The 18,125-nt window shown below is 44.1% G+C and overlaps 1 protein-coding gene across 1 annotated transcript in view; it reads right to left on the reverse strand.

The window, feature by feature from the left end:
- Positions 1-3,635: 3,635 nt before the first annotated feature.
- The window catches only part of RAB10 (RAB10, member RAS oncogene family), a 40,381-nt gene continuing 25,891 nt past the window's right edge, over positions 3,636-18,125 (reverse strand). The window contains exons 2-6 of the mRNA XM_056852480.1: positions 17,419-17,479; positions 9,041-9,179; positions 5,619-5,708; positions 4,707-4,808; positions 3,636-4,286 (exon numbers count right to left, since the gene is read on the reverse strand). Coding sequence (XP_056708458.1) covers positions 4,203-4,286; positions 4,707-4,808; positions 5,619-5,708; positions 9,041-9,179; positions 17,419-17,479 — 476 coding nt within the window. The 3' untranslated portion in view covers positions 3,636-4,202. The remainder of the gene's footprint in view (positions 4,287-4,706; positions 4,809-5,618; positions 5,709-9,040; positions 9,180-17,418; positions 17,480-18,125) is intronic.

Raw genomic sequence — 18,125 nt, forward strand, 5'->3', positions numbered from 1 at the left:
CGAGGCTGGAGGGGAGGCTTTAGCCTCCCAACCATTGAGGGCAAGGGAAAGGGGGACCCGGCCATTCTCCACGGCGGGGGGGGGGGGGGAAGACAGCGCGCCCGCTCTCTCTCTCTCTCTCAGGCACGCCGGCTCCGCACCCCAGCTGCCGGCGTGAGCAGGCGCAAGAGCAGGGGCTCCGAACCAAGTTCAGAGAGCCGCACTCAACGGGCCAAAGAGCCGCATGCGGCTCTGGAGCCGCAGTTTTGAGACCCCTGATCTGGGGAAACCAAGGCAGAGCCTTTTGAGAATGGCTTCATCATGGCCCATGGAGAAATCTTTGCCGTTGCCTGTTTCAACAGTTGTATAGAAGCCCCCACTAGAACCTCTTCTTGTGCTCCCAGTGCAAATGCTGCTGAACATAGCTTGCAGAGAACATGGATAGGACCTTGTGTGCTTGTTTTTTTCATTCTACAGAAGTTACAGCTCATAGCAGAAAAATTGTGAACGCACACAAATATAGGTATATGGTCTCAGAGCTGGTCACACAACATCTGGGTGGAAAACTGGCCTGTAAGATGGTGCAACCTGTCCAGACCCATGCCAGTTGCTGACTTCCATTTCTTGCTAACTTTAAGCTGTGACCAAGAGACCAGTGGATTTTCACTGGTGGAGTTGATAAGAGTTGCACATGTGCCTCGGAGGGGCTCCTGCTTTCTGTAAATTAGTTGGTCATATCACTGATTTCACCAGAGCACGATGTACAGCACTCCAGACAAGGCAACTTACATGCAGATTTATAATATAGCCACACACAAAAAGACAGAGAAACTGGTTCTTTCACATTGCCCATTTTTTAGTCCAACTAGCTCTTTACAGAGAACGGTTTCCACCTTGTGGAATGCCCCCTCTATTACACCTTGTGGAATGCCCCCTCTATTATTTTCTTTCTGGGAGTTCTGACACAGTGTTAAGTAGACTGAGCATTGATTTGTTTTGGGGAGGGGATGTATTTATTTTTGCTCTGTGTTTTTTTAAAACCCTAGATTTCTTCAAGATTTTATCTTCAACACAAGATAAATGTAAGACAACTCTTTTCCTGTGGCTGGTAGAAACCATTGCAAATGGAGAGAAGGTATTACCACCTTATATTCCAATTCTGAACCCCAGCTTCCTCACTCACGTTATAGCACCTTGAACTTTTGCTTACCCTCATTCAGTAGAGGTAACTAACTGATTGGCCCTCTTTAGGCAAAGCGCCTCTTTCTCTGAAAACTTGCAAACTTTCACTGAAGCACACTGCCACTTAGATGTACCAGCTAGCTATACTGAAAATTGTGGTTATAGATTGGTCCTGATGCAGAACTGATGGAATGTATACTGTGAAGGAAAACTGGTATTCCTCAACTCTGCAGCTTACCCTGCCCATGGAGATAGATCATGGTGGCATGGGCTAGGGAACAACAGGCTAAATACGGTCACTGTGAAGCTTTCTGGGCACAGTTGTCAAGAGCTTGGTACAGTGCTGCAATTGTCAATGGATTCTCTAACTTGCAGAGGAACAACACATGGCTCTTCTGAGCACCATTCCCCAAAATGGCACTCACGCAATGTTTCAGGAAAGTGGGTAAAGCCCTTGCCTAATAGGGCTTCTGGTTGGCAAGTGGTTCCCACCTTTAACCCAGCCACTGTGGGAGAAACGATAAGCTGGAGCCTCCCTGAGGTGCAGGCCTCATGCCGAAGACAAAAAGTAAATGTGGAACTTTTGGTTGATAACTGTAAATATGGCTCTCTGCGAGCCGCAAAGCAAATACCACTGCTCTAACCAAAACAAAGTAATACCAATGTAAGATACTGACGCTAGGAGGCTGGTGCAGTTCCAGCCATTTTCTGTCCCTCCTCCTGGGTTTGGCCTTTGGGCAGAACTGCATTGTGTTTATAAGCAGCAACTTCGATATTAGACAGAGTAACAGGCATGCTCACATACTCTGAGAAATCAATGAGACTCAGATCACACTTCAATATCAACAGAAATAGACCAGCTAGAAACATTTCAGTTTATTTAACTTGTTAAGTAGAATATGAATTTTTAGCTAATAGTACCAGAGAGTGGACTGTTTTTGTTGGTTTTTTAACTGCTTGGTGCTTAATGAACAGAGTTATACAAAGGATCTCAAAGAGATACAGGAGGGCAAAGCCCCAGGAAGCAAATAAGTGCATGTTTTAAACAAAGATTATACAAAAAAAATGACTCATACTCCATATTCCCTTTTTTGATGTTAGAAAGTGCAGATCTGAAAAGGTAGTAATTCCTATTTACAATGCTAATCAGTACATCAATATGCGAGGAACAAAGCTTGGCTGATTTGTCACCTCAAGTCCCAGGGTTTTGTCCCTTGCTTTAACAGCCACTCAGCTGGGAAATATTAAACAAGCACAGGACGACAGACTGCCAAGCACAAGAGAAAGGAGGGGACTAAAGTTCAACGCTAAAAGTTTCAAACACTTTCCTTTTTTGAAAATGCATTCAACATCACTGGCTGTTATGATTAGCAGAGGACCTTTCCTAAAAACAAATGCAAAAAGGTCTGCCTGAAGGTCATCTCTGGGGCACATTTTCTTAAGGGTGGGTGGGTGGAGGAAAACGTTGCAGGAGTCCTCCTGCGGCATATGCGGGTGAGCCAAGCGGCAGGAAGAACGCCGTCCCAGCAAGGCCCCCAATTTCAGCTTGAGCCTCAAGAGATACAGTCCCTGCTTGCCCTCTGACCCCGGCTCTGCAAGATGTGAAGGACACCAGTCCCTTGTTTCAAAAGAGGTATCTTACTGAGGAGAGAAGCAAAACACAAGCTGGAAAAGCCACTCATGTAACCAAGCTCCCCCCACATCAAATAAAGCTTTTCTGTGTACCCCCCCAACCTAGTTTTTTTAATAATTCTTCAGTATCCATTGAAAGAATTAACAATTGCCCATGGTTGTAAACAAGGGATTTTTTTATTATTATGAAGAACTTAACACAGAAGGAGAGCATTATGGGGGTTGGTGATCATCTTACCCCTTTCCTCCCCGCCCAAATTTTAAATATTTCCTAGGCTACCAAGTCATCTGCCTGGAACAGCAAACAAGAGAACCAAATTCATATTTACTCATGGTTGTTGATTTGGGAACCACATGGCATACACGAAGAAAGACAGCCACATCATCCTCCATAGAAAAAACTAATGCATGCAATTACTGCTTCCATTACCATAGACCCCAATGACTACGCGGGGAGGGAGGGAGGGAGGGAGGGAGGGGAAGGAGTAGTAGTTGGTCTGACGGTCGCTAGACAAAGATTAGATACTTAATGTTTTACCTCAGAAAGCTAGATCAGTGCTTTGTATTTAACTGGGCATACATACTGTACTGCTGTCTCATAACACATCACACCATTAAAAAAAAAACACAAAACTGGCATGCAGGCAACAAAAAAAGAAAGAAAAAAGAAAAACTGCTAGTGAGAAAGAAAATGGCAGCAGATACTGGTCAAGAGATTAAGCGTCCTAGGAAAAAGGAGACACCAAGCAGGTTGGAATATCTTGCTCTAACCCCTTTGTCCTCAATTTACTACATCAACCACAGTAAAGTCATGGCAAGACAGTTTAATTTTTTTTTTAATGTGGCATGATCTCCTGCTCGTGCTTCAACCGGAATACGGAAAGGGGGAGGGGGGAGAACCAAAGTTCCTTTCCACATAAGGCACAGGACAAAATAAACCCCATTTACATACTCAAGGCGAATGATTTTTTTTTTACTGATGCAAATATAGTGACTTAAGCACATTATTCATAACAAAAACCCCACTGTTGTACAAAAGAAACTGTTAATGCTAAAGTTTTATTCTCGTACAATTTGCAGGCTGGAGCGGAAATGATTGCTCTAAGTTTTAAGGTTAAGACCGGACTATAATACAACCAGAACGTGATGCTGAGTTGGAGCTGGTACATTTAAAAAAGAAAAGAAAAGAAAAAGGGGGAAAAAGAGAGGAATTGAGACATGATTTTCTTTTTAATACAGTTTGTTTCAAGAACGTTATAGTCAGCGAGCTCTCCTAAAACAGAAGAAGAATAAGGGAGCCGTGTTAAGATGAGGAACAAAAAAATATTTAAGGTTAAAATGGGCAAAGTGGTTTACTCCGCAGCAAGAAGAGGAGGGGCGGTGGATGACGCTTGGTGAAGGGAACACATTCAGCAGCACTTGCTCTTCCAGCCTGTCACTCCTCCTCCACTGCTGATATCTACATTTTCACTGTTGGGCTCTTTTACAGGGGTCTACAACAAAGAAGCAACACAGAAGAGTTACAAGGCATCCCAAGGTCCCAAAGCCGTTTCTCAGTCACCGAACACAAGTCAAGTGGAAGACTCAGACAAGGGTATTCTTCAGAGCACTCAGTGCCAAGAATTTGTTTTACGTTCTTAAGGAAACAGGGCAGGAGGGGGTGGGCAGGCAGGCGGAAGCCATACTGAAATAATATGGTAGTTGAGCACACAGCCATGTTCTCATGCATGCTGATTTCCAAGAGATTTGGGAAACAATGAACAACTCCTGATTTTTAGCTCAGGGCCTCTCACAACACTGCAAGATAGGCTACCGTTTCGGGAGAAAGGAGGCTGACAGTTTCAGGGGGGAGATAAATTTTTACACAATGGGCCACAACAGCTCTCAAAGTGAGAAATGAAGCCCGCAGTTACCTTTCGAAGAATGTCTTCTGCTAACGTGAGGAATGCCTTCTCAATGTTTATATTTGCTTTTGCACTAGTTTCGAAAAACCTAATCCCGTGCTCCCTTGAAATCTAAAGAAATAAAAAAAGAAAAAGAAAAGAAAGAAAAGTCTGTTATTTTGGCAAACACTTCCTGCAGCCGGCACATGTGGGCAAAGGGCGACAGGGCCTCCACTGCCCTAAAATTACCCACACAGCAGAGTACTGAAAATCACAGCAGCAAAATGGCAAGCGCTCATAGTAAAAAAGGAAAGCCAGTCTGGCAACTGAAGGGGCACTCTTTCAAACAGGCATGCCACTCACTATGCAGAAACTGGGTTTGGGCACTGAAAGATAAGACCCCACTGCTCTAACATGATAGATTTCCAACAGGCCTGCAGACTGTTCTCTGGGGAACCTATGGGAGAGGCCTGTCCTTGGGGGAAAGGAGGTGAGTTCTCAATGCGACCAGACTAAGGTAGAATATTATGAGGTCAAAATCAAGGAAGAAGATATTCAATCCCATTGGTTTTCAACTTCAAGTTCGTATCTTGAGATTTAAAAAAAAAACACCGAAAAAGACAAGCCTGAGTTTTTCATATCTCATTATGATATCAAAGGGATGGTTCCACAAAGCAAATGCAACACACCTACTGAGTTGAGTTAGGCAGCTGCTGGGTCTGTGAACAATTTCGACACGTGCAAGTTCACTGCAGCCTTCCAGCCCTCCATGCACATTCAAGGGAGGTAACCCCACATGGCAACTGCCCCATTGCCCTCATCCGGAGGGGAGATTCTCCCCAGCAAGCTTGTTGATCAAAGCAGAGACCAGAGACTTTCCATCGCTCAAGGGGGAAAAGTCTGTCCCGCAGCCTCCTTGCCTCTGGACAGACTGCCACTCACCTGCTCGCCTTTTGCTTTTGGTACCACCCTCTTATCTTCCATGTCACACTTGTTTCCTAGCAGCATCCTCTCCACGTCTTCATTGGCATGCTACGAGTGGAAGCAGACACAACTCTTAATGCCTGCACAAAGCCCCACAGCAATTTGAAAGCCGAAATGAATTTATGTATGTATGCACAGGCCACTACATCCTGCGGTGTTTGTGAGGACCACACCTTCTACTCAAGGCCACATAGTAGGGAAGGGTGATTAAGTCAAGAGTCTTAAAGGCTGCTGAAACCTTTGAAATAAGATAGGGAAAAGACTCTATGGCAGTGATGGTGAACCTTTGAGACCGAGTGCCCAAACTGCAACCCAAAACCCACTTATTTATCGCCAAGTGCCAATACGGCAATTTAACCTGAATACTGAGGTTTTAGTTTAGAAAAAACAACTCATACATTCACATATTTTGCGTTAAAAGAAAAGCACAATAACAGAGCTTTCAATGAGACAAACAACTTTTTATTGAAAGGTAAAAGTTTGCATTTGGCATGCATCTCTCCAGGACTCGTCCTCTGCTCAGCCACCAGACATTATTGTACATAAGTAAACAATTATACTGTGCCTGAACCTCCTCAAGAAGTGCTTGAAACTGTCAACAATTCAGAGCACGAGCCATGATGTAATTCACCATTTTTGTGACATCTTTGAAGACATCGTCATTTTTTGAACAATTAATGTGATTTTTTGCTGTTGTGTGCATGCTGATAATTTGTCTACCCTTGGCTCATACTTTGTAAGTTTGAGAGAAACACATGCAGCACTCAGGTCATCTGTTAGCCTGTTTCTGGTGTCAGATTTGATATAATTCAAAGCTGAAAACAGCTGCTCACAAGCATAAGATGATCCAAACGAAGTAAGGAAAGCAATCCCAAGTGCTTTCATTGACTTAAAATTATTTGGCAGAGAATTCCACACTTTAAGGATTTCATTTTCAGAACTAACTGTGCTGTCCTTTTGCATCCCTTCTATTTTCTCAAGTGTTTCACGCAGGTCATAGAATTAATTTTTCCAGGTAGAGCTTTCTTGAAATTCTATTAGCTCCATTTCCAGATTTTCTAAATCTAACCAGTGTAGGCAGGAAAGATCAAGTTCTTCAAATTTGGCTTTATCTGGAGAAGTAAGAAAACACAGGGTTGTCTCCATCTTAGGGAACTGTAATAATCTGTTACTAAAATTCACCTTTGCAGCTGCTACAATGCTAGAAAATTCCTTGTAGATTTCCTGATGGCTTGTAGGATTGTCTGCAAATGTTGTAGAATTTTCTAAATGCTTTTTTAGATGGGCGGGGGCCCAGACAAACTGAAGACATGAAGGCCTGCAGCTCAGCTGAGAGGATGGGGCATGGCAAGGTGCTGGGCACAGCCTCCCGGTCCAAACTGAAGATGGGCGGGCCCCCCGCAGCTCAGCTGAGAGGGGGGGCGTGGCAAGGTTGTCTCCATCTTAGGGAACTGTAATAATCTGTTACTAAAATTCACCTTTGCAGCTGCTACAATGCTAGAAAATTCCTTGTAGATTTCCTGATGGCTTGTAGGATTGTCTGCAAATGTTGTAGAATTTTCTAAATGCTTTTTAGATGGGCGGGGCCCCAGACAAACTGAAGACGGGTGGGGCCCCTGCAGCTCAGCTGAGAGGATGGGGCATGGCAAGGTGCTGGACACAGCCTCCCGGTCCAAACTGAAGACGGGCGGGCCCCCCACAGCTCAGCTGAGGGGTGTGTGTGGCAAGGTGCTCGGCCACAGCCTCCCCCGTCCAAACTGAAGACGGGCAAGGCCCCCGCAGCTCAGCTGAGGAGGGGGCGTGGCAAGGTGCTCGGCCACAGCCTCCAGGGTCCAGACTTAAGAGGGTGGGGCCCCCGACAAACAGCTGAGCTGCAGCTGCAGCTCAGCTGAGAGAGAGGGAGGGCGCCAGCGCAGGCTTGGGGAGCATGGGCTTGGGGAGAAGGAGCACCGCCCTCAGCACCCTCACCATGGCACCATGCAACACGGCACAGCCCTAGGCAGAGGTGAAGGGACCACGCGTGCCCACAGAGAGGTCTCCGTGTGCCGGCTGCGGCACGCGTGCCATAGGTTCGCCAACACAGCTCTATGGCAACTGAAGTCTGTGTGGCAACAGAATCAGATACAAACAGTCTTGGCAGGTCTTTGTTACAGAGCTTTCAGTGCCTTAGAAATTCCTGCTCTGTTCAAGATACCAAGTTATTCACTAGTTTCTGAGGTTAAATTCCTGACACGTATTACAGCTAAGTACCTTTCCAAAGGAAAGGCAAGGGTGATTAAGTCAAGAGCTGCTAACATGCTATACAATCTAGGGAACAACAAAAGGAAAACTCACCCTTTTGTTGTGTGCTCTTCTCCAGCTTGTAAACCTTTTTATAGAATTGCCATATTGAAAATGCATATGATATTTGTATTGAAACGGTTATTTGCTGTATTTGGCTTGTAAATCTTTTGATAGTGTTCCTATATGTTGCCATTTTTGACTTGTGGACATATGTTGGTACAACCTTGAATTTTTTCTAATTATAACCTTTTGTATTCTGCATTATATTTTGCAATTTTTGAACTATATATACACCTTTTGATATTTTTGATGCTTCTACAATTATTGTTTAGACTTCTGGTACTCTGTACCCCTAGTCCTGTTTATTAGCCTCCACCCTCCACAGGGAGTCCATCTGGAAATGTGTCAAGGATGATGAAGCACAGTCTAACAGAAAGAAGCCAAGGAGGTCCATGATTAAAGCATTAACTGATATCACCTACAGAAGCCCTTGTGCTAATTAGAGCTCAGTCATTTTCAGTAACTGTGTTGTGTCAGTATCTTCCACCTCATTTGACGCTCATTCAAGCATCCTGCACTCCAACTCATCAACAGCTCTATACCACTAGTATTACTTCAGCATCTAAGCAAATTATTCTCCACTTTGTATAAAAGACGGCATTAAATGGCTTCTTGTTGCTGAGCATTGTGCCACTACTCTTTGTGAAACCAAGGCCCATTAGACTGTTACCAATGAAGACTCTTTCACGTTTTTATACTCCAGAGCAGCCACTGTGACTTTCGTTCAGGAAAGGAGTTGACAAAGCTCAAGAGAATGAGTTACAAGGATGTTCATGTGTCTAAGAGGCAAACTATAAGGAACCCAAAGAGGTTGCAGAATCATCTGCTGTGGAGATTTGAAATCTGGACAGTCAGCACAAAGATGCGCTAATTACAGCTCTTCACTGAATCTACTCAAATCAAGAGGGTCCCTTTCAGACAGGGACGTCATATACTATAGGAACATGCCAAACACACGCCCTGTTCTGTTCCAGAAGGCCACTTTCTGCTATGCAATGCTTCAATGGCACTGTACAGCACTGAAATGTTGTTCTCACCTCATCTATGTTTCTGAGCCATTTGCTGATGTTTTCAAAGCTTTTGGCATTGGTGATGTCATACACTAGCATGATTCCCATGGCACCCCTGTAGTAGGAGGTGGTGATAGTGTGAAACCGCTCCTGCCCTGCCGTGTCCCTGTGAAAGAAAGCAAAGACACATTGAAATACAGTGTAGCCATCTCTTAGGTTTAAAGAGTGCAGCTAAATAGCAATATTAGGCAGCCAAAAGTCAAACAATTAAGTTACACGTCAGTATCACAAGAATGGTTCTTCCTGTAGAAGCATTTAGTACAGTCTAACTTACCATTGTGCAGGGGGTTGGACTAGATGACCCTGGAGGTATCTTCCAACTCTATGTTTCTATGATTCCATGATTTAAAGGATCAGTCTACTATAGGATAGGTCCATCTTACACCATGTCCAGTGGATGCAGTAGTGTGACAAGCACTCTTACTTTGGCAGATCATAACTCAGTAAGCAATACTGGTGGGGAACCTAAAATAAAGGTCCTTTTATCCAATCTCCAGTAACTTCTGAGCCTCCCTGAATTTTCTGGACTGCAAGCAGATTCACATGGCCCTTTGTATACATTGAAGCAACCATGAGTTGCTGGTTTGGGCCCAGCTACTGGTCCTGTGAATATACAGGAGCTTATCTAGAATATGTAGCCTGGAAAAGCTTCCGAGTGAGGGCTGAGCAAATACACAGTGAGTCACTCGGATGTTTATTTAAAACAATTGTATACTGCCATTCCAAAGGTCAAGGCAGCTCTTGAACACACAATGTAAAATTCACAAAGAAAAAAAATCCCAGGAACCTCTTCTTGCCTACCAGAAGGCAGTGAGGGAATATGTTCTATAGCTTTGATATCAGTACAGGGAAGACTGTTCCTTGCTTTGTGCAGCGGGAGGCCTCCACTACCATGGTCTCTAGGGGCCTATGTTTCATTGTGTACTCTGCACAGCATCCCAGGGGTCCTTGCAATCTACAGGCCCTCCCTCCACAGAACACTCCTCATAATGACTGACATTTTACTAATATAGAAACGAAGCCCAGAGGGCAGCTCCAGTCTGTCAACCAATTTCAAACCAACCCAGAATTACAGTACAAGAACGCAGCAAGTATAAATAGGCAGCAGAGCACCACTTGAAGGAAATCTCTCTTATGAACACAGAACAGTGCAGTGAGGAATCAAAGTTATTTGACTGTGTAAGCACCACTTCTGCTTGGATTGGAAACAGAAGAATCACAGAAGAATTATCTCCAGGATCAGAGGAGCATGCCTATTGTATTAGGTGCTGTGGAAAACAGGCAGGATAATGCTGCTGCAGTCACCTTGTTTGTGGGCTTCCTAGAGGCACCTGGTTGGCCACTGTGTGAACAGACTGCTGGACTTGATGGGCCTTGGTCTGATCCAGCATGGCCTTTCTTAAGTTCACAGACACAACAAACAGTTTGCAGGGTAGTCTCAGCTAGCTTCAAGGAGTGAGCTGTCACCAGATGATCTGAAAATACTGTATGTGCAATGTCAAACCAAAAAAACAACAACCCAAGTAGTTAAGACTTTCAGCATGACAGAAGAAATTGGTACTACAAAGCACATGAGATGCTTCTCCACTATCCTGATTGCATCATTTTCCAAGAACTCACAGAAAGCTATTCTACACAGGTCTCAGAAGTGCCCACAAAATAGGCACATTAAGTGCACAGAATAGAGTGAATGTCTTTTAGCGAAATCATTGGAGGGGAATGTGGGGCTGTGCTGCTGGACCATCAATGGAAGGTCTGCCAAGTACCCTCCAGGTGCCAAGAAGGGGGAGTATGTGATGGCTGCCAGGCTCTCAGCCCTTGTTTGAGCCTCAGATCTGGAGCGAGGGGGTAGGTTTCAATCATTACCACCCTCTTTCCTTATCGGGCTGTTCCTGTGCCTGCAGTGCTGGCCCACTCTCTGTGGCTTGGATGACAGGGAAGGAGCAGTCCCAACAACCTCCTCCGTGGCTCTGGGCTGCTGAGCCTTAAATATCCCTAGCCACTCTCCCTTGGTCCTGCCCCCCTGGCTCTCTTCTCCTGAGGCCTGTAAGCCTTACGAATCTGGGCTTATCCCTTGGACCCCCTCTCTGGGGCTCTCCGCTGCCCCCCGGTGGCCTTCCAGCCCACTGCCTATACAAGAATGGGGCTGTCTGAAAGATGGGCGTGACCCCACCCAACAGCTGATCAATGGTTTTGATCTCACTGGGCCCGTGTGCATCTCCGGCAGTGCTGGATTTGGCCCTGGTGGTGCTGGAGGAGTCCTCATCTGGATGAAGAACTGGCCGGCGCAGGGAGCCACCCCAGAAAATGCCACATCGGGCTGTGACACACACACACCCCTCCCCAGAGGGCGAGTCTCAGTGGGAGGTAGGATGCTGAAGCCAGGGATAGGCCTGGCCTCTGGCACCATCTTCTGCTGCAGAACCAAAGCTGATCAGGGGAGGGGCACTGTGGCTCAGTGATAGAGCAGAAGGCTCCAGGTTCAACTGAAAGTATATCTAGCTAAAAAGATCAGGCAGGAGGTGATGTGAAAGACCTTTACCTGGAGAGCTACTGCCAAAGCAGACAATATGATTGTGACAGACCAAGCGTCTGACTCCATATTAGGCAGCTTCAGGTGTTCCCCTGACAAAAATCCAAGCTATACCAACTGCTTCCCAGCAACACACTTCCCCATTCCCTGCCGCCACTCCACTCCGACCCCCTTCAGGAAGAGTATCATCTCTATACCTACTGTTTCATGTACAGTCTTAAGACAGCCAAACTGTTTGCATCATAACTGTAGCAGGTTGGAGCTTTATGAACAAAATAAACATTATGGTAGGGAAATCAAAGCAGTAATTCTGAAATAGTGAGTGGTAAGTTGGAAATTTTGTTGTAAGTTCAGCACCCACCCAAGGGAGTAATGCTTTTAGAAGGGAAGCAGTTTTGTTATCGTAATGCTTTTATATTAATAGCAGGAGGATCAAGTAACAACTATAATGCACTGCAATGCCATGAAATGCTAAGTAGTCCTTCCTGCACTGAAGGGAATTGTTGTCTTCAGCAATGAAAGCTTTCTCCATTTTCACTCATGGAATTTCACCAGAGTCGATCTACTGTGGCCTTTTAGCAAGCTACTGACATTCTCACAGGCTTACTCCAACTCCTCTTCTCTAGAGAATTATGTACCAAAACAATTTTAAAATTAGAAAAATTATCTATTCATGAATTTTGAAAAGATTCCCTCCTCTGCTTTCATTCAAACACACATGAAGTCAAGGAAAAGGCTTTCCTTCGTGGCAGCTTCTGAAATCTCTCTTCAAACTAATGACCCCAGACAGAGGGAAAGGATGGAAGTATATGGGTTTCCAGAAAGGGGAAAAAAAAGATTTGGGAGAAGGTAGATAAAAGGGATACTACCTTGCAGGGCCCCATATGTGATGGTGGAAAGTACTGTCAAGTCCCAGGTATGGCGACCCTGTAGGGTTTTCAAGGCAAGAGATGTACAGAGACAATTTGCCATTGCCTGACTTTGCATAATAACTCCAGTCCTTCCTTGGTGGTCTTTCATCCAAGTACTAACCAGGGCCAACCCTGCTTAGCTAGCCTGGACCATCCAGGTCAGGGAACACTATGTATAGCACCTAGAAAAGTATGTGGTGCAGAACCTTAAAAAGCCTAGAAACTGTGTACTTTCTGTTTCATAAAGGGATTCACTGCAAAATTTTCAATGCTTTCATCTGTGCCTGGAAGACTTACTATGACACTCTCCTTGTTGGTTTTTCATCCTGCCAGCACCGCTGTCTACTCTGAGTGGCAGCAGCTCTCCTGGGTCTCAGAGTTTTTTATATCACCTGCTACATGATCCTTTTAACAGGAGATGTCAGGGATTGAACCTGGAACCTTACACTCCACCACTGAACCACTGCCCTTTCCCTCTGATAACATTGTATCCAGCCCCACAACTTCTTTGCAAAGGCAAGCATCTGTTCTCTGCAACAACCAGTAGTAGCCATTTACTGATTAACAATCATGGCTGCTTGAGAACTTATACTACTAAAGCCATAGCTCAGTGGAAATGCACATATTTGGCATAAAGGTAGACTCAAGGTAGACTTTAATTTCCAATTAAAGAATCCCAGGTTAAACGCTAGTACTGTAAAGTATCACTTGAGATTCCAAAGAAAGCAGTAGTTCCTATGAGGTGGTGATGGAGTAAAAGCGTTTTTCTCCACTACTGTTACAACAGCTGAATCAACTCTTACAAAACTGTTCAAGGTGGTTTGTGATCTCTTAATAATGAGACCTGATCTCCAGGGAGAGGAAAATTTAGGTGAAAGCTGTGATGCTTTTGTTAGGTTCTTTACTAATGATTCCTATAACCTGGATGGATTTAGAAGCCAATTTGATTGTCGACTCTGATTGTAGAAGCATCTGCTTATCACGATCTGTTGAAGAGTTTTGGTTTGGTCTCACTGACTGATGTAGATAGAGCAGCTTGATGCTGTGAAGCCTACCATTTGAAATATAGCTCCTTGCCCCTCCCGGCCAATTAAATCCATGCTGAGAGAAATTGGAGGCACCTCTTGGGAGGATTGTGAAGTCTTGTTTGACAGAGAGAAAATATACTTCCACTCAGATGAGGAAGTGGTCAGTCCTTTAATGAAGAAACCTTTATTAGCCAAATACAATCAGACTGATTATAGGCCTGATTCAGATCTCCACATTTTAGGCAAAGTGACTGAGCAGGTGGCAGAGCAGGAAATGTATATACATCTAAAACATGCACATACCTTGACTGTTTTCAATCTGGTATCAGGCTGGCCAATATGACAAAGATAACTATAGTTGTTCTGGTAAATGATCCCCATTTGGCAATCCATAACTGTTGAAACTATCTGCTGCCTTTCATTTTATGGGTCACATTATAGTATTACAATAGATAGAGAGGCTTATGGGGATGAAAAGAATGGCTCTTTGCTGGCTTCCGTTTTTCTTAATCTAAACAAACTAAAGAAGTCATTACTAGAGACCTTGAACAACCTGTTTGAGACTTTGAATATGGAATGCTAATTTTGTTCCCTGTGCTCTTCAATATTTATGTTCAGCCACTAAATGAGATCATCCAAACCTCTGGAATTAGGTGTCATCAATATGCTGATGACATACAGCTATATATTTCTTTGACTAAGCCTCTAGAAACTGCAATCCGCCAGTGTCTGGAAGCTGTGATCATGAGAAGGGAGGGGGGACATGATGAAGCCAAATCCAGACAAGGACAGATGTGATGCTCCTAGGGAGGTCTGAGTTACTGGAAGAGATCCAATTTATATCTACTTGATGGTGCAAAGTTACCATTAGCAGACTCCATCAAGGACTTAAGAGTCCTATTAGATCATGTATTGTTGATAGAAAAAAGTGGCTGCCACAAATCTTTATCACATTCATAGACTATCAACCCTCCTGGACAAGGCTGACTTTGCTACACTTCTATAACTTCTAGGCTAATCTACTGTAACATGCTCTAGTCTATACGGAGCAGTCCTGCTAGTTCAGAGTGTGACCACGCATTTGTTAACTGGGAAAAGATGTTTCTGTGATGCGGCTGTACTTTTAAGAAAGCTTTACAGGCTTATTTGCGTCCAAGTTGAGTTCAAAGTGCTTAACTTCAAAGCCCTTCATGACCCGAGGACCCACATATTTGAAGGACCATCTCTCCCCTCATGGACCCACATGCCAGTTAGGGTCTGCTGATCAAAATGTGCACAGCTGGTCATAACCCACTGACATGCCTCACAGTTGTGGAATGAGTTTCTGTTGGAGGTCTGTTGGAGCTCATTGCTGTTAGCTTTCAGCAGGGTTGGATAGACCTTCAGGTGTTCAGATGAAGTTAGTGAACATTTTCCTATCTGAGATTTTAATGTATTGTTATTTGATGTTTTAAATATGTAGGTTTTTAATTGATATTAGCAGTCTTGGGCTCTGAGAAGAACAAAAGGTTTCAAAATGCTTTTTAAATAAAGTGTGGATAAGACAATTCCTTATTTTCTTAGACTAGGTGCAGCTACAATGGAATAAAGTTTAAAACTAGGATTTGCAAAAATAAGAGTTGGCTCATACTTCCCAGTGCCTTATTTATCCCAGGACCCAGTCTTTAACTGGAAACTGTGGCAGGACAATTAAATGCAGCAGATGAGCAGCAAACACACCTTCTATCAGAGGCTCTACCTTTCGTCCTAAGATGCTAAGTTTAAAGAAGCCACCCTGGTTCAATTTGATATATATACCATTTGCTGAATCAGCAACAGCCAAAATAATATACTGGAACCAAAAGCCTTCCTAGGAACTATCACTGGCCCAATTTTCCCTTTTTCTTCTGAGTATGCAATTAACTAGTGCTTGCCCTCTGAATAATCCTCTTCTATTCTGTAATTATAAAACAGGAAAACCTTTACATTTCAGAAAATTAGTGTGTTAAATCAGACCATAACATGTTGGAAATTTGTTGTGTCTGATTCCTCTAGGAAGCGATGTTCTACTAATGGTTTGTTGTTAATTCTGTGTGCAGTCTGCTGGCCAAATACGCTGTTGCAAAACTAGAGTTCACTGTCATAGAATCATAGAGTTGGAAGGGACCACCAGGGTCATCTAGTCCAACCCCCTGCACAATGCAGGAATTTCACAACTACCTCCCCCACACACACCGTGACCCCTACTCTATGTCCAGAAGATGGCCAAGATGCCCTCCCTCTCATGAACTGCCTAAGTTCATAGAATCAGCACTGCCATCATGACCCTCATTCATGCATGTCTGCTGATTTCTGCTTCAGCCATGTGGGTTCTTCCTGAATCATCTGAGCAGCACTTTCTTCTGGGTCAGAGTTTCTTTTTTCTTCTAGGTATGTAATTAACAGGTGTGTTACTTCTCAATCATCCTTTTTACACCCTTGTTTTTGTTTTACACTACTTGCTAGCAAATTTAAGCCCCATCAAGCAATTAGAAAAAGCACCTGACCTTACAAGGATAGTGCACAGTGACACATGGCCATTCTATTTCTCAAATACCTACACCAGTGGTCCTCAAACTCATTAGTCAACAGAGCCAAATATCAACAGTACAACGATTGAGATTTCTTTTGAGAGCCAAATTTCTTAAACTTAAACTATATAGGTAGGTACACTGTTTATTAACTTAATAAACTTTAAAGTTTTAAGTCTTAATTAAACTACAGGTACACTGAATAAAACTTGATATCATACTTAATAGTGATCTTATTTATTGATAAAAATTAAATTGTAAGTAAGGTATCCATAAAATTAAATCATGACAATGACTGACAAACACTGTAAATTTTCCCCATCTGCATTCTCAAAACTCTGCAGGGGGGCTTATTGTTGAGTTTTGAGAATCTGGATGGGGAAAATGCGCATCTGAGTGGCAAATACAAGGCAAAACCTCCCATTCATAAATGGCCAATAACCCCCCATGCAGAGTTTTGAGAATCTGGATGGGAAAATGTGCATAAATCAAACATGGCTTCCCCCCACCAGGCCCCGACCTCCTCCTCCTCGCCACCGCCTGGGCTCCTTCCTTCCCTCCCTCCCCGGCCGGCCGCCCCTCCTCAGCGCCTCGGCCTCCTCCGCCAGCCAAAAACAGCGCAAAAAATCCCACCTGCTGATTGGCTGCCGCCGGCCCTCGAGCGCCGCGTGCAAAACCCGGCCGCGCTGTGAGGAGGGGGGGAGGAGGGCGCTTTACCTCACACACCGCCCCTCTCGTGGGGGGGGGGAATAAACCCAAAATGGGGCGGTGAGGAGAGGTTTCGTCCTCAGAAACGTTTGGGTTTCCAGAGCCGCACTCAAGAGGCCAAAGAGCCGCATGCGGCTCGCGAGCCGCCGTTTGCCGACCACTGACCTACACATACATAAATAAAACTAGATCTAGACACATGGTCATTTTCATTTCTTCAGGCGAATGCAGTTTTCTGCTAACATGACCTATGTCCAGTGTTCAAGCAATTCCAAAGTAGTACTTTGAAGAAGGAACCTGAATTTTGAGGGTGGTGGTGGTGAGAATGGTTGCCATTTTGTTTGAATCGTTTCCCCCTCAGCCAATTCAAGACCATGTAGTAAGCAAGACATCACAACACTTGTGCAATAGTCAGATGTGTCACAGAAGCCAAACAAATTTAGAAAACACTGCCTTCTATCTGAATAGGTGAATGTTTTATCCCCTTCAATGAAATCACCAAAATCTCATTGTGGAGAGAGAGTGTTCTTTTTGATACTGCCAGGAATGCTTAAGTAGCCTGCCACCACTCTTTTGGCTTAGCCCTATACACAGCAAATTCAGTAGTGTCGCTTACCATATCTGTAGCTTGATCTTCTTTCCTTGCAATTCAACTGTTTTGATCTTGAAATCTATCCCTAAAAAAATAAGCGAAAGGCAGATTTAGCAATAAAGTATTACACACAGGCCCAGAAAAACTATTTAAGTGCCTAACCCCTTATATACATGCGTACACACCCTCCATAAAGCACTGAGCATGCATATTCAAGACTAACAGTGCAAGTTCAAACTACCAAGCTCTCACTGTTCTATGCTGGTGATCAACATACACAGCTCTCGTCAGATGAGATCTAAAACCACATAATTAAACCTTCCCAAGAGAAGTACTTTTAAGATAAATGGAACAGAAATCTTTAATTATGAGTGCTACCATGTTCCAAGTCAGCACCCGCCCCGCACCCCCAACGAAGTCCAATCTCTGCTTTTATAATCTTAGGTGCGCTGTCTATCTGATTGGATATTATGATGAATAGCTCAGTAAAAAAGTCAGAACTAGTTCACAATAATGAAAAAAGGCAAATTCTGTTATTCCATGTGTGGGATCATTACGAAGGGAGGGAGATATACATGAGCTGGGAAGGGTGCAAGAAAAGAGCAACTAACACAATAGGTGGAGTATCTTCCCTTATGTGATAGCCAGCATGATGTAGTGGTTATTGTGTTGGATGAGGAGCTGGGAGACCCTGGTTCAAATCCTACTCCGGCTTGTTGGGCGACCTTGGG

The sequence above is a fragment of the Euleptes europaea genome, chromosome 7 (genome assembly GCF_029931775.1).
Source record: "Euleptes europaea isolate rEulEur1 chromosome 7, rEulEur1.hap1, whole genome shotgun sequence".
NCBI lineage: Eukaryota > Metazoa > Chordata > Lepidosauria > Squamata > Sphaerodactylidae > Euleptes > Euleptes europaea.